This window comes from Vulpes lagopus, chromosome 7, assembly GCF_018345385.1.
Source record: "Vulpes lagopus strain Blue_001 chromosome 7, ASM1834538v1, whole genome shotgun sequence".
Classification (NCBI taxonomy): Eukaryota; Metazoa; Chordata; class Mammalia; order Carnivora; family Canidae; genus Vulpes; species Vulpes lagopus.
The window spans coordinates 12,291,061-12,312,300 of NC_054830.1; the positions used below are offsets into that span (position 1 = coordinate 12,291,061).

The 21,240-nt window shown below is 48.3% G+C and overlaps 1 protein-coding gene across 3 annotated transcripts in view; it reads left to right on the forward strand.

Annotated features, from left to right (window-relative positions):
* NWD1 (NACHT and WD repeat domain containing 1) overlaps positions 1-21,240 on the forward strand; it is a 65,410-nt gene that overhangs the window by 22,482 nt on the left and 21,688 nt on the right. For 2 of the 3 annotated variants that reach the window (XM_041760524.1, XM_041760525.1), the window contains 6 exons: positions 4,605-4,808; positions 6,018-6,177; positions 6,777-6,894; positions 7,569-7,727; positions 12,933-13,130; positions 16,148-16,270. In XM_041760524.1, coding sequence (XP_041616458.1) covers positions 4,605-4,808; positions 6,018-6,177; positions 6,777-6,894; positions 7,569-7,727; positions 12,933-13,130; positions 16,148-16,270 — 962 coding nt within the window. The remainder of the gene's footprint in view (positions 1-4,604; positions 4,809-6,017; positions 6,178-6,776; positions 6,895-7,568; positions 7,728-12,932; positions 13,131-16,147; positions 16,271-21,240) is intronic. The other variant, XM_041760526.1, reaches the window with a different exon arrangement.

A 21,240-nucleotide genomic window follows, 5' to 3' on the forward strand; every position in this document is an offset into this window, starting at 1 on the left:
CAGCAGGTCTGGGGTGGGACAAGGAATCCCGTGTTTCTCACTGCCTGATGCTGATTGCTGCTGGTCTGGGGACCGCATCTGGGCTGGGGCGGGGGGCGGTAGTTTGCAGAGTGTCCCTGCATCTGGGTTGGTCTGAGGTTTCCTCGTGATCACATTCAAGTTGAACTTGAGTGATGCTCAGCCCTTCTTAGACATGGATTTTTTTCCCTTTGTAAATTTGCAAGTTCCCCTCTATTTAATAGGCAATATTATGGGGAGATTTCAGAAAAACCTTTTTAAAACCAAGTGCTAAAAACAAACAAACAAACAAACAAACAAACAAACAAGTGCTGTGAAGGATTGACCACCAGCATGCATCTACACTGCATCCCAAGCTTGTTGAGTGGGAATCAGCGAAAAGGAAATAGGAAAATCCAATTTCAATGTGTTTCTAGAGCTTGAAGGACTGAATGCTTACATCCAGCTGCTCAGCCCAGAGAAAGTCTCAGGGCTGCATACTGCGACCTCATGATGGTCAGGAGCTCAGGGATGCCGGGTAGGGACAGAGGTGAGTCGGAAATAAGGAGCAGGAGAGAGGAATGTGTCCACACACCCAGATTCTGGCCCCCAAGGGGGGGGGTGGCGGAAGCCAGTTAGCAGACACATGCCAGCAAAGCTGTCTTTTTTCTTTTTAAAAAGACTTTACTTTTTATTTATTCATGAGAGACACAGAGAGAGATGCAGAGACATGGGCATCAGGGAGCCTGATGCGGGACTTGATCTCAGGACCCCAGGATGATGACCTGAGCCAAAGACAGATGCTCAACCACTGAGCCACCCAGGCGTCCCCAAAGCTCTGCCACGATGCAAATAGCCATCAGAAAACACTCAAGCCCGCCATCAGAAATTATTGGACAAGGTGGTTTTGCCTCTTTTCAATATAACAGGCAGGCTTTTCTTCCTTTGTCCTTTGTCGCAAACCACTCAAGATGGCAGTGATCAGACCAGTGAGCGTAACTGTTCGTTTGTTTGTCTGCTTGTTTGCCAGGCACAGAATCCCACTCACGCTAGTGTGTAAGAAGTAAGGGCTTTATGACAAGGCCGTGGGAAGAGCTCAAGGGATCCAGGGCCACCCACCCAATTGCCGACTCCAAGGGGGCATACCCCAGATCTCATGTCATCCCCCAGATTTTGTGATAGATGCCCTCCCAGAGTGGGGACTGGGCCTGGGTTCTATAAGAGGATGAAGACAGACAGGAATGTTCCAGGGTAAAGGGGTGAGCCATGAGGCCAACCTGATGCAGCCTACATGGAGGAGGTGGGGTTGTCATGGGAACCAGAAAGCCATGAGAATCAGAGCAGTTTCTCATCCCCTCGCCCTCTGGGTCCTCTCTGCCCATTGGCTTCTGTCCTGGACTCTTCCTTTGTCCCCCCGGGAACATCTACTTGCCTCGAGCTTCTACTGGCATCATTAACTCCCATTTCAGAGAACTGGCACCATCCTACTGGCTCTTTCTCGGGTCCTGATTCCAAAATCTAGGGAGACAAAAATAATTGGCCTGCTTGGCCCCACGTCTGGTCCAATTAGTAAAGCAGAGGGCCTCACTGGGTGCAGGGCCGGCCGTCCCAGGGCCTGGTGGGGTAGGTGGTTTATAGAGGGTGCCTGCAGGGCTGGTGATTTCAGTACCTCTTGTTCTACAAAAGCACATCATGCTTCCACACACACGGTGTGCTGTGAAGGTGAGAGCCCGGCTCCCAGAGCAGATATGGGTCCTTCTAGGCCAGTGGTTCTTGCCTGGGGAGATCCTGCCCCCAGGGAACACTTAGTCATGTCCAGGGACATTTTTGGTTGTCACAGCTTGGGGGGTAGGGCTGGGCTGCTGGCATCTAGTGAGTGGAGACCAGGGTATAGGGCCGGCCGTCCCAGGGTGGGCAGGTGGTTTATAGAGGGTGCTGCTAAAAGTCCTCCAATGCACAGAACAGTCCCCACTACAAAGAGCGATCCGACTCCACATGTCAGCAGTGTGAGGCTGAGTCATGCTGGGAGGAGCACTCCTTACTCCTTACGCCTTCCCGGCTTCTGCGGGGAAGCACAGTGAACACCAGGCAACCATTAATCTACCTTGTGGCTTTCCGGATCCTGCTCAGAACATTCCAAGCACATGGAATCATGCAATACGTGGTCTCCTGTGACGCATTTCTTTCACTTAGCATACTGTTTCCTGTATCTGTGTAGAGTGCGTCAGTACTTTGTTTCTTCATATGGCCGAAGAATATTCCATTGTATGGACACACCACTGCCTTAGTCCATTTGAGCTGCTGTAACAAAAACACCATAGAGTGGGTAGCTTATAAACAATTTATTTCTCACGGTTCTGGGAGGCTGGGGAGTTCAAGGTGAAGGTCCTAGCAGATGCACTGTCTGGTAAGAGCTCTCTCCCTTGTTCCTAAATGGCCCTCTTTTTGCTGTGTCCTCACGTGACAGAAGGGGTAAGGGAGTTCTCTGCGGTACTAACCCCACTCATGGGGCTCCACCTTCATGACCTAACTGCCTCCCAAAGGCCCAACTCCGAATACCATCACCTTGGGGATTAGGATGTCAATGTATGGATTAGGGGGAGACACATACTCAGACCATAGCAACCACAGTTTGTTTATCCGCTTGTCCATACCTGGACATTTGGACGGTTCTCACTTCCGGCTACTGCAAATAATGCTGCTCTGAACGTGCGTGTACAAGTTGTGGTTTGAATAGCCTGTCTGGGGTAAGATTTTATATTATTTTTTAAGATTTTATTTATTTATTAATGAGAGACACAGAAAGAGGCAAAGATATAGGCAGAGGGAGAAACAGGTTCCCCACGGGGAGCCCAATGCAGGACTCGATCCCAGGACCCCAGGATCACGATCTGAGCCGAAGGCAGATGCTCAACCACTGAGCCACCCAGGTGTCCCTGGAGTAAGATTTTAAAATTATAAATCAGATTCAGTTCCTGCCCTGATTAACCCTTCCAGTGACTTCCCATCACTTTGAGAATCGGATCCAGCCTCCTTACCAAGACTGACTGGTCCTGGCTGCCTTCCACCCCATGCCTGGAGCACCCTGGCCCTCAATCTCATGCAGACCCCTTCCCTCCCACCCAATCCCAGATCTGGTGGCATCTTCTCAGAGGGACCCACCTGCTCTAACCCACCTCTCCTGCCCCCTCTAACCTTGTCACTCTTTATCACGTGACATGGGTTATCTTCTCCCTGGTAATTGGTGTTATCCAATTTCTTTCTGCTCTTTTTCTGTTATTTCCTCCCTGGCTCTGTGCATGAGAAGACAAGCTTGCCCCTAGCTCTCTGCCCTGTAGGAGTCAGCATGGTGCCTTGCACAGAGACAACACTCACTCTATGAATAATGGTTAACAAACGTGCTCATGGCTTATTGATGAGCCATTGACTGCCCAGGATGTGATGTCTGCTTCTCTGAGAATGGATGGACTGACTGGCCTGCCCCCTCTCCGCAGAGGGCCCTGTATAAATACATGATGCCAGGGAATTATGGGGCTGCAGCTTCCTCGATAGCCACTCTTTGAGCCTGCCCAGTTGTTCTGTCCTGATCAGGTGGGATGAGCCATCAAACCTGAGCCTGAAAGGACGGGATCCAAGCTTGATTTGCACTGAGGGTGCATCAGAGAGTAAGAAAGAAGCTTCTATCCTGAAGGAGGGGGTTTCTGAGGAGGCACAGGGCCACACAGGGATGCTGACAAGTGGACCCCCAAGGCGGGGCTCCCAGGAATCCTGGCTTGGAGAAAACTGTCTAAAGGAGAAAATCAGGTTGGGGAGATGGCGTGGCTACCCCACTGGGACAAGTGTGGAAGATGAGCCCCGATGAGATTACAGCAGGGATGGTCCAAGGTGATCGATCTCACAGAAGAGGCCCCAGAGGACACCCACTGTGTTGTACACTAAGTGAGCAGGTGTTCTCTATATATGGCAGGTGTTCTGATCAAAATGAAGCCTTTGATCCACATTGGGGAGTTACACACACACACACACACACACACACACACGCAGGTCGCACACAGAAGGCAGCCTCCCTCTTCCCGTTGCTCTGAAGGCGGCTCTGGCTGCCGTCCATCCCAGCTGAAATGTGCAGGCAAAATTGATTTTTCCAGTCTGATGCTCTCAGGTATTAGGAAGTCCACTGCGGTCCAGCAATGAAACTTCATCGCTCATCTGCTTTAGAGCCACTTCGGTTCTCTCGCTCTGTCCTTTCTGGGGCCTGGAAACCATGAGTGAGGCCAGGGTGGGCACAGTTGGTTTCTGCATTATTTTTCTGAATTACCTCCTGTCTCCCTTCCCATGCTGCCTGACTCTTGTGAGGCTGGGGAGAGGCTGGTTCACGGCTCTGTAGGTGTGTGTGCAGAAGGAAAGATCAGGAAGGTTCTACAGGATGGCATGGCTGTAATGGGGCATGGGCACCTGCTGGGTACCGTCCAAATGCCGACCCTCGGGTGGACACCTCGGTGACGGGCGGGATGCTGTGCAGCTGGCCATGTCTCTCCCTCCCTGGGTGTCTGCACCCCCCGACCGCAGGAGTCACAGTATGTTCCAGTGTCCGTCTCTCCTCCCCGCAGGCATGGGCTCTCAGAGGCAGAGCTGAAGGACGTCCTGTCCTTGGACGACGAGGTCCTGGAGGCGGTGTACCAGGACTGGACTCCGCCCAGCAAGGAGCTGTTGCGCTTCCCCCCGTTGCTGTGGGTGAGGCTCCGTCGGGATCTTGGCCACTGCTTGGCCCGGCGGCCGGTGGACGGCTTCACGCTCCTGGCCATCGCCCACAGGTGGGTCCAGCAGGGTGGTAATGCTGTCTGGGTGCCTGAGAGCGAGGGCTCACCCATCAGGCTCCTCCTTGTTCCAGATCCTTCCTTTATCCCCGTTCCCAGAGGAACAAGTACACTTAGCACGGCATTCAAGGGCTTCCACACCACTGACTCTGACACAACGAACTTGTTTTTCAAAATGAGGATAAATTCACATGACATAAAACTCATCAATTTAAAGGGTCCAATTCAGTAACATTTGTGCATGCACAATATTGTGTGATCATCACCTCTAAATCATTCCAGAGCAATTCCATTCCCCAATGGGGCACCTGGTCCCCATCAGCAGTCACTCCGCATCCCCCCACCTCTCTGCCCCCAGCCCCTGGCACCTACTAATGCACTCTCTCTCTCTGTGGTTTTGCCTCTTCTGGAAGTTTCACATACATAGAACCACACAACATGTGGCCTTTCGCATCTGGCTGCTTTTCTCAGCATAAAGTTGCACGTGTCATCTGTGTTGTAGCATGAATCAGGGCTTTGTTCCTTTTCATGGCTGAGTAATACCCCATGGCATGGATGGATCACATTTTGTTCATCTTTTTAACCACTGACGGACCCTTGGGTCCTTTCTCGAGATTGTGGTCAGTGGTGCCGTGAACACGGGAGCCCAAGTATTTGTTTGAACACCTGTTTTTGTTCTGTTTTGTTTTTTTAAATTCTTTTGGGTCTTACCCAGGAGTGGAATTGCCGGGTCCTACAGTACCTTTATTTTAAATTTAACTTATTGAAGAACCCAAATGTTCCTTTTGAAAGTAAACATATTTAAGGAGAAAAAAGAAAGATGGGCCAATTTATAGATTAATGTTAGGTAACAAGTAGGACAGGTGATCAGCAAGCCAGCAAACATCCGACGGGTGGCTTAGGAGGGACCTGCATTTGGGAGCAGCCTCCTGGAAGGTGGGTGGCCCCCTCTGAGCTCACCTAGTCCCCCAGGTCCACGAGCTGATGTCCCCTCTCTTTTTTTCTTTAAAGATTTTATTTATTTATTCAGAGAGAGAGAGAGAGAGAGAGAGAGAGAGGCAGAGACACAGGCAGAGGGAGAAGCAGGCTCCATGCAGGGAACCCGACATGGGACTCAACCCCGGGTCTCCAGGATCACACCCCAGGCTGCAGGCAGCGCTAAACCGCTGCGCCACTGGGGCTGCCTTCCCTGTCCCCTCTCTGCAGGCAGCTGACTGAGGTGATCCAAGAGCGCTACCTGTCCGGGCCCGAGAGAGCCAAGAGGCACGGAGTCTTGGCTGACTTCTTCTCAGGGGCCTGGAGCCAGGGCACAAAGAAACTCATCACCCTGCCACTCGTGGGGAAGCCCCTGAACCTGGACCGCAAGGTGAAGTGTCTGTCTGGGACCCCTGCCCTCTACCTACAGGCTCCACTCTGCTGTACAGACAAGGCCAAGGCTGCCCAGAGAGGACCACCCCCGCTCCTCCCTTCTTTTCCACCCAGAATGCCCTCCTGACTTTCTTCCCTTCTCTTTCCACTGAAAGCAGAATGTTCCCTTAGCCTCTGAGCATGATGAGGGGGACAGAGAGCAGCAGATGAGGAGTATGCCCCCCCACCCCCAACATTCCAGAAGGGGCAGAAAGAATCACAACATTCAGGAGCGTACCAGAACCTTCCTGAACTCCTGACATCTCCCACCCCCGGGCCTTTGCACATGCTCTTCCCTTGCCCGGAATGTCATTGTTTTCCAATATGGTTCACCAGACAGACTCCTACCTAAACTCTGAGACCCAGCTCCGATGACCCTAGCTCCTCCCTCTGCCTCCACCCTGCCCGTAGTAAGTTGTGAGGTGTCTCTGCCTGGAATTGTGTCCCCGTCCCATCCAGTCTCACCTGTGCGTGGCTGCGCGGCTCGTGTTTGTGGAATGAATGGATGAGCTTGTGTCACCGCGGCCTGGCTGCCAGCCCCTTCCTCCTCCTCCGCAGGTGGCGCCTCAGCCCCTGTGGTTCTCAGACACAGTTGCAAATCTGCGGAAGCTGAAGGAGTTGCCCCATCACCTGGTCCACTCAGGCCGCTTCGAAGAGCTGAAGCAGGAGGTTCTGGGTAAGGGTTGCACCCATTTCCAGGGACGGTGAGTGGTCTCAACCTTCTGCTATGCTCCTGCCTCCCGGAGCTTGGGAAGGATAAAGGGCAAAAGCCAGAATCCTTGGCTCCTCTTAAGACAGTGGTTCTCATCAGGGATCATGCTGTGTTCACCCCCCACACACCAGCAGGGGACACTTGGCAATGTCTGGGGACATTTTGGATGTCACAGCTGAGGGAGGGGGTACTACTGGCATCTAGTGCTAGTTGATAGTGCAGAGGTGAGAAATGTGGTCTTAGATTCAGTCCCTGTCAGTCTCTCTATCATTTCCATCATCTTTCATCTTTATGTCTAACCATCTATCATCACCTATGTACCCATCCATTTATCCATCCATCTTTCTACTCGTCTATCTGTCCATCTGTTCATCTCTGTGATTCTCAACCAGGGGTGATTCTCCCCCAAGGGACTCTTGGCAATGTTCATATTTTTGATGATCATGACTGGGGAGGTGCTACTGGCATCTGGTGGATGGAGGTCAGGGGTGCCACTCCGCATCCTACAGTGCACGGCCCCAAACACACTCAGTGCTGAGGCTGAGAACCCCCAGAGAAACAGAGAAGTGTGAGAACCCGCCTCCCAGTATGAACTAGAGGGAGGCATGTGCCCCCACAATGTCTCTTCCCCACCACAGGCAGCATGAACTGGATTTCCTGCCGGGGCGTCTCTGGAGGCATCGAGGGGCTGTTGGAGGACTTTGACCTGTATGGCCCTCACCTGGACTGTCCCGAGGTCGGCCTGGTCCGGGACGCCCTGCAGCTGTGCCGCCCCGCCCTGGAGCTCCGAGGCATGGGTGAGTTGGCCTGGATGGCAGAGGGCGTGGGTTTCACTCTGCACGGACTTCTAGAAGTCCATTCTCCTCACTGAACCCCCAACTGGATTTTCATTAGCCCGCACACCTTTCCTGTCTACACGTGTAGGGTTTCCAGAATTTTGAATTGAACCTGGAAGAGCTCTGGAATGAAAACTACCAAAGCAGTGTCCACCCCCTTCCCTGGCCTGGCCCCCCTTTTCCAGAAAGGGCCAGAGAGGAAAAATCTCAGGCAAAAATTGAGGAAATTGTGTTAGTACTTAAGATAATAAGAGAGAAAACACGTTCCCACAATTTGTTTTACTGATAACATTCAAAATACAATCACCATAATTGAACGTGACTTTTTGTAACACAAGTCTACTCAGGAGAAAGAAGGGGGCAGTCCTTGCTCTGGGGGAAAGCATTTTGCTTCATTGGTGTTCAAAGTCGGTGTTTCCTGCCATCCCATGGATTGTCCTTAGCTCCTGGGATAAGCCATCGGGCTAGGTTTGGCCCACCCTCTGTCCTAGAGCGTGAAAAATCTCTAATGTTCTGCCCAGGATGGTGTTTTTTTGGTCCGTTTTATCTTTTTTTTTTTTTTTTAAGATTTATTTATTTATTTATTCAGAGAGAGAGAGAGAGAGAGGGAGGGAGAGGCAAAGACACAGGCAGAGGGAGAAGCAGGCTCCATGCAGGGAGCCCAACGCGGGACCCGATCCCGGGTCTCCAGGATCACACCGTGGACCGAAGGCGGTGCTAAACCGCTGAGCCACTCGGGCTGCCCTTATCTTTGTTTTTCAATTGTGGAAAAATACACAGAATATAAAACTCACCATTGTAACCATTTTTAAGTGTACAGCTTGGTGGCCTGAAGCACATGGCGCGGTGTTGTGCAAACATCACCACCGTCTATTCCCAGAACTCTTCCATCTTCCCAAACCAAGACTGTCCCCATGGAACACCAGCTCACCACCCCCTTCCCTAGTCTCTGGTGCCCACCATCCTACTCTCTTTCTTTGTGAATCTGACCACTGTAGGGACCTCCTATAAGTGGAATCATAGGGTATTTGTCCTTCTGTCCTTCTGAAAGAAGCCAGAAAGACTGGCTTCTCTCACTCACCATGATGTCCTCAAGGTTCATCCGTGTTGTATTTCCCTTATTTGTAAGGCCAAATAGCGTTGCATTGTATGGATGGACCACATTTTGTTTATCCATTCATCCCTTGATGGACACTTGGGCTGTTTCTACCTTTTGCCTGTTGTGAGTCATGCTGCTGTGAACACGAGTACACAAATATCTTTTCAAGACCTTGCTTTCAATTCTTTGGCGTACACACCCAGAAATGCAATTGCTGGATCAAATGGTAATTCTATGTTTATTTTATTTATTTATTTATTTTTTTTTTTTGAGGAATCGCTGTACCGTGTTCCACAGTGGCCGCACCATTTCACATTCCCATAAGCAGAGCACAAGGGTTCCAATTTCTCTACAACCTCACCAATACTTTGAATTTTCTGATTTTTAAAAAGATTTTGTAAAACGTGCTTATTTGAGGGAGAGAAAAAGAGAGAGAGCTGGGGGAGGAGCAGAGAAAGAATCTCAAGCAGACTCCACATTGAGTGTGGAACCCCATTCAGGGCTCGATCTCACGACCATGACCATGAGATCACAACTTGAGCTGAAACCAAAAGTCCGACACTTAACCAAGGAGCCACCCAGGCGTCCCAATTTCCTGATTTTTAAAAAAGTATAGTGTTATCCTAATGAGTATGAGGTGGCCAGGATGGGTTGTTTTTTTTTAAGATTTTATTTATTTATTGGAGAGAGAGAGAGGGAGAGAGAGCACAAGCCTGGGTGGGGGCAGATAGAGAGGGAGAAGCAGACTTCCCACTGAGTAGGGATCCCCCACTTGGGGCTTGATCCCAGGACCCCAAAATCATGACTGAGCCAAAAGCAGACGCTTAGACGATTGAGCCACCCAGGTGCCCCCATAATGGTTTTTATTATACAATTCCCACCTGGTTTTCATTTGAGGGAATTATAAGGAGTTTTATAAAGATGTTTAAGTCCCTATATGCCTTCTGGGGCTCCCTTGGAGCTTAACCAAATGCTTCTCCGGGAGAAGCCTGTCCAGCTACCACTAAACCTGGACACCCCCTGGATGCCCAATCCCTGCATTCTCCAGCCCTATACCCTTTTTCCACCTGTCTTAGCTCTTAATTATTATTTCTGCCAATTTTCTTTTGTGTCACCTGTGGGCCCCACGGGACTTGAGCTCTGTGAGGGTAGGGGCATCATACACTTGCTCCCTACCAAATTGCCGACCCTACCACATAGACCAGTCCTGGCCAAGAACACAGGTCTGAGCCCCACTCAGTGTCCGTTCAAATCTGGGCTTTGCCACTTACTGGTGGTGTGACCTTGCAAGTTCCTTATGCTCCATCCCACCCTCTACCTTGATGTCCTCAATCTTTCCATCTGCAAAATGGGGATGCTAGTCAACCTTCCTACCTAGAGCTTTGAGGAAAGATATACAAGTCAATTCATGCAGAGCCTGCCCTCATGGTGCATCCAAGGGTCCTGTTTCTGTCACATGATAGCATCAATACTGTTGATGTGAATGGCCTTGGAGGACCCATTTCTTTTGTTGTTGTCATTTGTTTGTTTCCTTCTTCCTTTGATTTTTTTCTCGGACGAGTCACTTCTGCATGGAGCCTCAGCTTCTATCATCTGTGAAATAAGATTAAGCTAAAGCATGTCCCAAGTGGAAGATGCTGGTGCCCACCATCAGTCTGGCCTTTCTTGTGCATTCACGTTCAACAGTTGTAAACCTCACAAGGGAGTGATTTACGAAAACAGCCTTGGGAACAATTGCCCAGTTTGAGGGAAGATTTAAGAGCTGGAATCACAGCATGTTCTCAACAATCCTTGATTGACAATCTTTGGCTTGCCCGGCCTGAGCAGGTGTAGGGATGAATGTCGCCACCAGAGGGCACAGCTGCCCAACCTTGAGCTCCAGCACATTCCAGGACTTTGAGCCTGTTTCTCCAAGCCCACCTCATTTCTCCTAGTGCCTCAGGGCTGCAGGATAATTCGATGTGGTACTGTTTCTGACCTTATTTTTATATTAAAGGCCAATATTTTGTTCATCATGGGTTGGGGGAGGGCATTCATTTCTGTTTTTAAAAATGTTGCATTAAATAGTATTTATCTGGGTGGTTGAGTTTGGTGGTGCCACCTTAAATGTTGCATCCATAGTGAGTGGGGCTCTTGCCCCTGGTCCTGAACTTGCCTCATTTTACCCACCAGCAAACCAAGGCACAGGGCATTGTCACCATTGCCCCAAGCCCCACAATCAGGACAAGACAACAACAGAGAAAATGAACTGCTTCCTTCGGCATCCCTGGTCTTCACTCAAGGTTGGAATAAAACTCTTGGGGTCAGATTCCTGCCTCTTACTGGCTGTGTGACCTTGTACAAGTTGCGTAACCTCTCTGAGCCTCCATTTCCCCCTTTATGACCTTGGCATAATAATGATGATACCTCTGTTGTGGTAGGCAGAAAACACTGCCCCCTCCAAAGATTCATTCACTTCCTGATCCCTAGGACTTGTGACTCTTGTCTTACACGGCAAATGATGTGGTTAAATGGAGGAACTTGAGATGGAGAGTTTATCCTGGATGGTCCAGGTGGGTTCTAAATGCAATCTTAGGTGTCCTTATAAAAGAGAAACAAACAAACAAAAAAACACACACACACACAAAAAAATAAAATAAAATAAAAAATAAAAGAGAAACAGAGGGAGATTTGAAAGAGAAAAGAAGACCCAGAGGCACACGGAGAAGGCCACGCGAACACTAAGGCAGAGACTGGCAGGATGGGGGCCACAAGCCAAAGCAGCCTGGGGTCCTGAGAAGCTGGAAGAGGCCAGGAAGGATCCCCCCCTCGAACCTCTGGAGGGGACAAAGTTCTGCTGACACCTCGACTTCAGACTTTGCACTTTCAGACTTTGCACTTCAGACTTTGAACTGCGAGAGAATTGATTTCTGTTGTTTGAAGCTACACAGGCCGTTAGATTACCTCGGGACATTAATGCACAGCTGGTGTGCTGGGGGAGTGATTGTTGTTTATCTGATGAACACGGGGCCATGTGGCGCCTCTACAGATGGGGGGGGGGGGCCCAAATGCGGAGTGATAATCTGGTGGAAGCTGGAGGCTCCAGCCCCTGGGCAGTGAAAGAATCCATCCTAAGCAGAACAAAGGAGATAGAAGTTCCTGAATACACCGCAAGGTTGCTCTGGGCAGGTGTCCGCCCTGAGGCAGTGGGTGGGGGTGCCTGGGTGGCTCTGTCAGGACTGCCTGCCTTCCTCTGGGGTCCTGAGATCCAACCCCACATCACATGGGGAGGGGGTGTCCTTGCTCAGTGGGGATCCTGCTTCTCCCTCTCCCTCTGCCCCCTCCCCACCCCCTCATGCTCTCTCATTCACTTTCTCTCTCAAATAAAATCTTTTTAAAAGTGAGGGGGAGGTAAGGAGGTACAAGGACTTATGGAAATTTCCTTCTCTAGTACCTGTGTCTGGTTGTCAGTAGCCCGTTGGTCAGCTAGGGCTTCTGGGTATTTTGAGGTGGGTCGCCTGCTGGGCCTGTCTGTCTTCAGCCCAGGGGTGGTTGTGGGCCCCTTTGCCTTGCTCTGCAGGCCATTGTTGCCTAAAAGCAGCCTTGACAATTTATTGGGTGTTTGTGATGTTCTAGGCGCCAAGAATGCCATGAGCAAGACAGACGTCATCCTTGTTCTGGGGGGGAACACAGGATCTAGGGTAGTGAGGGGAGGCCAGGCTGGGGAGTCAACACACAAAGAAACGTCAGTTGTAGCCTTGATGTGCCCAACCTGGGGGGTGGGGAGGGTTGATGGGAGGACTGGGCTGCTGAAGGCTTTTTAAAAAAGTAACCTGGGAGCTAAATTGAGGAGATAGTTAGCATGAAAAAGGGGGAGAGGAGGAGGAGGAGGAGGAGGAAGTATTCCAGGCAGAGGAATAGGCCTGGCCAAAGGCCTGGCCCTAGAAGTAGAGGCAAGTGTTTTTGTTTTTGTTTTTGTTTTTGTTTTGGGGGGGCAAGTGTTTTTGAAAAGGAGGCAGAGTAGATGGTGGCTGGCCGGCCGTGCCCTTCCCCTTAACCTGACCCTCAGCTCTGACCCTTTGTTGCAGAGAGGAGCATCCTCTACACTGAACTCCTGGCCAGACTCCATTTCTTCGCCACCTCACATCCAGCGCTGGTGGGACAGCTGTGCCAACAGGCCCAGAGCTGGTTCCGGCTGTGCCCCAACCCTGTGCTGGTACCTCTCGGGGGCTTCCTCCAGCCCCCCGGGGGACCCCTCCGGGCAACCCTCACTGGCTGTCACAAGGGTGAGTCTCCCCAGCAAGGCAAAAATCCTGCCAGGCCCCATCATGCCTGCAGGCGGCAGAGGAGAGGTGTTTCCTGGGGATGCTCCCTGGGGCTCCCCTCTGTGGGTAGGGAGGCCCCCAGGGTCCCCTGAGGACATGCCCTTGCTGCCTCATGCTGACTCGTCCGTCTCCGTCCCCCAGGGATTGTAGATTAGTAGTGTAACTACTGCTGCCCCTGAGCCCAGACTAAGGGGATGCTGACTGCCTCTAAGAATCGAGCGTCCATCTTGCAGATAGTTCCCGTGGCTTACTGGCTCATGCTAGTAAGTCCAAAAGCTCAGGACTGATGCCTGACTGGCTCCCAAGAGCTGCTGGAACTTGTAGATTCCCCCCGGGACACTAGAACATCAGCGAGACAGGAGGACTTCATTCCCTCCATTTGTTTATTTTCCTTCCTCTCTCCTTCCCTCCCTCCCTTTCTCCCCCCTTTCTTCTCCTTCTTTCTGTCTGCCCTTCTGCCCATCCATCCATCATCCATCCATCCATCCTTCCATCCACCCATCCTCCCATCATCCATCCCATCCATCAACCTATACTCCCATCATCCATCCCATCCATCAACCCATTCATCCATCATCCATCCATCCATCAGTCATCCATGCTTCCATTAGTTATATTCTTTCCACCCCTCTATCCACAGTACTTATCTTTCCATTTCCCTCTTCTGGACATCTTCCATCCACTCACCCTTTCACCCATCTCTCCACCCAGCCATTCATCTACTCGCCCACCCATCTATCAGTTGATTTATCCATCTACTTATCTCACACCCATCCATCCACTCACCCACTTATCCAGCCAGCCATCTAGTTCCACTCATGCCCCAGTCTACCTCCACTCATCCATCCTTTAATCTGCCCACCCATAATCTCTTGCATTAATTATAAGGCCACAAAATATACAACTAACTTGTAGTTCAAATGTCAGCTATTGCAACTCGGGCTATTTCTGTGCCACATGGCCTTGTAGGGAAAGCTACATTCCCAAGGCAGAGTGCTTCCAAAATAGAAATTCTAAGAGACTAAGTATGATGCATGGCAGCATTGGTTTTGGGACAGCTGCTAGAATGTTGTGTTAAGAAGGGTTCTGAGACCAAATCTAGTATAATGGTAGTATAATGGTATATTTATTAGGTTACAGGTTCAAATGCTGTAACAAAGGACAAAATAGCAGTGACTTAAATAAAATAGTCCATTTCCCCCTCACATCCAGGGTCAAGTAAAGGTAAAACTCCAAGTCTCCAAGGTATTAGGGACATAGACTCTTTCAATCTTGTTGTGCTGCCATTTTCAATGTGAAATTTCCATTTGATGGTTCAGATCGGCTGTTCCCACTCTGATCAATGCCATGGCATTCCAGCCGGTGGGAAGTGGGAAGGGGAGGTGGACCATCCCTTCCCTTTGGGGGCATGGTCTAGAAGCAGAATTTATCACCTCTGTGATGGGTGTCTCATTGGCAAGAACTTGGCCATCTCCAGCTGCAAGGGAGCCTGGGAAATCTGGTCTCTGGATGAGTGCGGACTCTGCTAACACCTGTGGGCCTTTGTTACAAAAGGATGGCTCCTGGGGACAAATCACAGGTAGTGCAGTGGCTCATTAGTGGCATGTCCTGTGGCCTAGGCTTAGGAAGTTATAGTCAGGGCGAAGTTTTGTTTTTGCCATCCCTAGGTTGGGGAGATGTTCTGTGTTTCAGACCCACTGTTCCTCTCGTACAAGCCCTAGTCATGTCGAAGCTGAGAAAGTTTCTACCCATTCTAGGCTTCAGTTTGGTCATTTCTTTTTTTTTTTTTTTTTAAATTTTTATTTATTTATGATAGTCACACAGAGAGCGAGAGAGAGGCAGAGACACAGGCAGAGGGAGAAGCAGGCTCCATGCACCGGGAGCCTGATGTGGGATTCGATCCTGGGTCTCCAGGATCGCGCCCTGGGCCAAAGGCAGGCGCCAAACCGCTGCGCCACCCAGGGATCCCTAGTTTGGTCATTTCTTAAATGAGAAGTTTGAGTTCACATTTCCAAGGTCATGCCGTGAGTAACCAGAAAAAGAAAGAAAAGAAAGAAAATAAAAACAAATCCCATGTCCTCACTCCCCATCCCAGTGAGGTAGGAACAAAATCTGGGCTTCTCTGACTTGGACTGGCTCCAATTTCAACACTTTCCCCTGACCATTTTACATCTGGAGAAACTGAGGCACAGAGCAGGGGAAGGGATCACCCAAGGGCATTCAGGAAGTCTGGTCTCCAGCAACCTGAGCCAGTGTTTCTCTCCCGTATAACTCGGTACCTCTCTCTCCTCAGTGATGTTTCAATCAGGACCCGGCAGAGAGCCCTGGGCTGTGTTTGCCCAAATTATTGGCAAATATTTTTTCCCCTGGAGCACCAGCCTTAATTTTTCCAGACACATTGAACTCAAAGAGAAGTCAGAAGCAGAGTTCTCATTCTCAGTCGATATAATTCCATTTCTGCATCTTGTCCATCTAGGGCAGGGTTTCTCAGCCATGCATTATTGACATTTGGGAGGGGGTCACCCTCTGCAGGATTGAGGGGAGGCACCCTCTGGACCACGGCGGGGTCAGCAGCACTACTGGCCTCCACCCATCAGATGGCAGTAGCGCCCCAGGTCCCAGTTGTGACAACCAAAAATATCTTCAGACATTGCCCAGTGTCAGTGTCCCCAGGCTCCAGACATTCCCCAGGACCAGGATCACCCCTGAGTGAGAACCACCGAACTTAGCAGACACTTAAGATCTCCATGTGGTTTGGTCCCGAAGAGCAATGTGAACACAATAACCATGATCTGGATCTGGCCTCCGACAGTGCTGGCTTCAAAATCCTAGCTCTGCCACTTTCAGGTGTAGAGCTCTGGACAAGGGAGCGGATCTGTGCCTCAGTTTCCCCATCTGTGAAGTAGAGGCCCATCAGAGGACCCCATGGCTGAGCCATGGGAACTGATGTGGTTGCTGTTGTCTCTGTGTGGCCGCAGGCATCACTGCCATGGGCTGGAGCCTGGAAGAGAAGCTGCTGGTAGTTGGCACCCAGGATGGCCTCATGGCTGTGTGGGACATGGAAGAGCAGCAGGTGATCCACATCCTAACTGGACACACAGGTGAGGCTTGGGAAGTGGGGCTCGTCAACCTAGTTATCAAGGTAAATAATATTACGGGGCGCCTGGGTGGCTCAATCGGTTGAGCATCTCACTTTGGTTCAGGTCGTGATCTCAGGATCCTGGGATGGAGCCCCCTGCTCAGCGAGGAGTCTGCTTGTCCGGCTCCCCCTGCCCCTCCCCCCACGCATGCGCACACACTCTCCAATAAAATAGTCTTTAAAAAGAGATAAGTGATATTTCAATGCAATGTTTTAAAAAAAATCAAAATTAATGCAGGAAATCCACCATGAATAAATATCAAGCTGTCTTAAAGAGAGGATCAGCGAGAGTGCTGTGCCAAGCCATATGGGAGCCAGAGGCAAAAGGGAAACTCGGGAATCTGGCACCTCCTTACATTTGGCACCCGAGATGAGTGCCTCAGTCGCCTTACCCTAGTCCTAGTCCAAGTCAGACTCAAGTATTTGGGAAGGCAAAATATAGTTACGGATTGTAATGAGGACAACAGGGTGGTGGCATCAGCAACTGTAACCAAAGTGACCCACATAGGGCAGTTAGGTAAGGCATTTCTTCTAGCAGGGACCATTCAGCCAAGACACAAAGGTTGCGAAGAGGTGGGAAGAGGGGTAGGAAGAAGAAGTGCATCCCAGGAGTAGGAAACAGCCAGGACAAAGGCCCTGACAGGCGCAAGGAGGCTGGTGTGTTTACAGAACAGCAAGGAAGCCTTGAGGCTGGAGCTTGAGACATTATATCAGATGAAAGAAGCCAGTCACAAAAGCCCACATCATGTGTGATTCATTTATACAAAATGTCCAGAACAGGCAGATCCAGAGAGACACAAAGCAGATTAGTGGTTACTAGTTGGGGAGGTAGGGATGGGAAGGGATTGCTCATGGGGACGGAGTTTCCTTTTGGGGCGATGGAAATGTTTCAGAATCAGATAAAGGTGATGGTTGCACAACATTGTGAATTATTATGTCACTGATTCCACACCTCCAAGTGGTTTATATGGTAAGGAGAGAAAGGGGAGGGAATGCAGCTTTTGAAAATATTCTAAATTTAGACCGTGATGATGGTTGCACAGCTCTGTGACTATACAAAGACTGATGAAGTGTACCATTGTCCACGGAAAGGGTGCATTTTATGCTAGTGCATTATATCTCAATAAAGGTGTTTTTTCTAAAAGATTTTACTTATTTATTTGAGAGAGAGAGCAAAAAAGAGAGGGAGACTGTGAGGGGAGAGGAGGAGGCAGAGGGAGGAGCAGACTCTCCACTAGGCAGGAAGCTCAGACATGGACCTCGATCCCAGGACCCTGGGATCCTGACCTGAGCCAAAGGCAGATGCTTAACTGACGGAGCCACCAAAGCACCCCTCAATAAAGGTGTTAAAATATTGTGTCATTGTGAACCAAGTATTTACACTGTTCCATATTTTTTCCTCAACATTTTCCATAAGTGTTGTTTCGTTTCCATTGAATCATTTTAAAACAACTTTATTGAGGTGTGACTGACATACCATTCCACCTGTTTTAAGTGTAGGATGCAACAATTTTCAGATTTACTGGGTTGCATAACCATCACCTAGAACTTTCTATCATCCCAAGGCATTCTCTTTGTATTACCTGCCTACTTCATAGTGCATTTCCACCCTGACCCTCAGCCCCATGGTAACCAACAATGTGCCTCCAGAGTCTATCAACTCTCCTTTTCTGGACATTGTGTGCAAATGGAATCGCACACAATGTGATCTTTTTGTACACCGCCTGATGTGTGTGACGCTTATCCTTGCTGTTGCATGTGACAATAATTTGTCCTCTGCATTGCTGAGCCCGTCCATTGTGTGGAAGGGACAGTGTGTGTTTATCAGTTGATCACATCAATTGAAGGACATTGACTCGATTTCCAGTATGAGGCTGGGATGAGCCACACTGCTATAATCCGTCAAATGTCATATTTATCGTGTTGAAATACAGCCAAAATATTTCTTTCTGCTCAACAGATTATGTTCCAGAATGTATTAAATGATTTTTTGTGATTTGTTTTATTCCATTTCTTTTTTTCTTATTTTTGCTATTTTAGACTATTTCTAGTTGTCTGTTATTGTGGATAACACTGCAACGAATCTTTTTACGCTCATCAACATTTTTTCCTTCTGTTGAATATTTTCAGTGAGTAGGAGTCTTGAATTAAGGATGTGAGCATTTCAATGGGTTTTGAGAAGTGGCATCTTACTGCTTTCCAAACAGGCTGTATGTATGTAACAGAATAACCGCCCCCCCCCCCAACCCCAAAGCTGCCAGCATCAGATGTTCTTAACCTATTCTTTTTTTTCCCCCAAGGACTAGGAGTGAGGTGGGTACTAATAGAATGTCTGTTAAATAAATTCCGTTCATTTTATTATCATCAAGATGGTTATTTTTGTATAGGGCTATTCAACACTTGTATTTTTGTGTGTGTGAGCCATCTGTTCAAGACCTGAACCCATTTATTTACCAATGGGCCTTGATTCATTTTTTTAAACATTGTATGTATTTATTCATGAGGGACACACACAGAGAGAGGCAGAGACATAGGCAGAGCGAGAAGCAGGCTTCCTGCAAGGAACCGGATGTGGGACTTGATCCCGGACCTCAGGATTAAGTCCTGAGCCTAAGGTGGGTGCTCAACAGCTGAGCCACCAGGCATCCCCTTGATTCATTTCTTAAAAAGCCATTAAACTTTGTGATTAGGAAAACTCAGTAATCAGTTTATTGGCAAAACAGAGACTATTTTAAGCATATGTACCAAGGAAAGTAAAAGTTTCCTATCACATGCTAGCGAGCTGGAAGTCATTTGTTCGGGCTTGTGAGAGCTGATGGTGAAGTTTTAGAGAATGTGGTAAGACAGTTGTCAAATACAGCCGGTATTTTTTTTTTTAAGATTTTATTTATTTATTTGAGAAAGAGAGACAGAGACAGAGAGACAGAGAGAGGGAGAGAGGAAGGGAGGGACAAGCAGACTCTGTGCTGAAAGCAGAGCCAAATGCAGGGCTTGATCCCACAACTCTGAGATCGTGACCTGAGCCAAAATCAGGAATTGGAGGCTCAAGCAACTGAGCCACCCCGGCACCCCAAATGCAGCCATTATAAATATTAAATTATAGAAGCTTGCAGCTAAATCAATTCTATTAAAACAAGGTAATACATATTCAAAACTCAGCACTTTCTAAGTATTATACCACACTCAATTCCCTGTGCTCTTGGCTACTATACCCATACGGTAGAAATGGGTGCTACACCTTTCTCTTTACAACGCCACGTTCAATGACATCATGTTAGTGGCTTGAAATCAACCAGGGGCAGGAACATTTACACCAAGGAAATTGGCAAATGCCACAAATCTGGGCTTCCCCCAACCTCCTTGCAGAGCAAGATGTTAAGCATTTACCAGCACAATGCTGTCCTGGTCCCTTCCCCCAGGGGGTGTTTGGATATACATAAATATATATGGTTTTATATAGTCACAGAAGCTTTTGCTTGTATAAACTGTTTTTCAGCTAACATCACATATTTTGCCTCTTTCCATGTAATGTATACATCTCTAATTCATTTTAACTGTGGTATATTGTTCTACATACAGGGATATTTTTTAAAAAATATTTATTTATCTATCTATTTATTTATTTATTTATTTATTTATTTATTTATTTATGATAGACATAGAGAGAGAGAGAGAGAGAGAGAGAGGCAGAGACACAGGAGGAGGTAGAAGCAGGCTCCATGCCGAGAGCCCAACACGGGACTCGATCCCAGGACTCCAGGATTGCATCCTAGCCAAAAACAGGCACTAAACCCCTGAGCCACCCGGGGATCCCCTACAGGGATATTTTGTAATGCATTACTATTTATACAAATTTTGGTTGAAAAATACCCAAATCGCAATAAATAAGAAATTACCCACTATCCTACTGTCATTTGAATTAGAAAGAAATAAAACTCCCTCTCCCACCCATCAGTCTCCGTGGAAGTGATCAGTACTCACAGTTTGTTATATCCATAAGCAATTTTTTTTTCCAGGCTTGTACAGACATAGCTCTATATGGGCTCAAGTACTCTGAGTTTTTGTCAAAAGCAGATGGTGCTATTTTATACACTGGGCTGTAACTTGTTTTTGTTACAACATATTATAACGATACTTTGCAGTGGCTGAAGGCTTGGGTTCTGGGCTGGATCCTAGCCCCCCTACTTATTAACCATGTGGTTTTGGATAAATTACTGTACTCAGCTGTGCCTCTGTTTCCATATCTCTACAATAGGATAATAATAGTACCTCACAGAATGTTTATGAGATTAAAGGAGTTTAATTTATGTAAACTACTGAGGACTACACTTGGCACATAGAAAGCCCTCAGCAAGTGTTGGTAGTTGTAATAATTTATTATGGTTAGGTGTCTATGTGTAGATCTCTTATTAATTTTAATGGCTGCATAACATCCTTTATAAGGATGTACCGTATTATTTAACAACTCCCTTTTCATACACAGGTTGTTTGCAATTTTATTTTTATAAGGTAACACTGCAACTAACATCCTATATCTTTACACACTTACGCCATTATTTCAGCAAGACACATTCCTAGAAGTGGGATTTCTGAGTCACGTTGCATGCACATTTGTTCTTTTCCCCTCTTTTTCTGAGAATTATATTTTGAAATAATTCTAGACTCACAAGAAGTTGCTAAAATAGTGCAGAGAAATCCCTCATACCCTTTATCCACTTTCCCAGAATGGCAACATCTTACATAACTATAGTATATTAACAAAACCAAGAGACTACCCATTTTAACTTTTAACAAATATTATCAAAATACCCTTTACAAATTTATATCAATTTATACTTCCATCAGCAAAGTATGAAAGTAACTTATTTCTTGTATCTTTGCCAGTAGTCCAGTGATCAATCTTTAAAATTTTTGCCAGAGGCACCTGGGTAT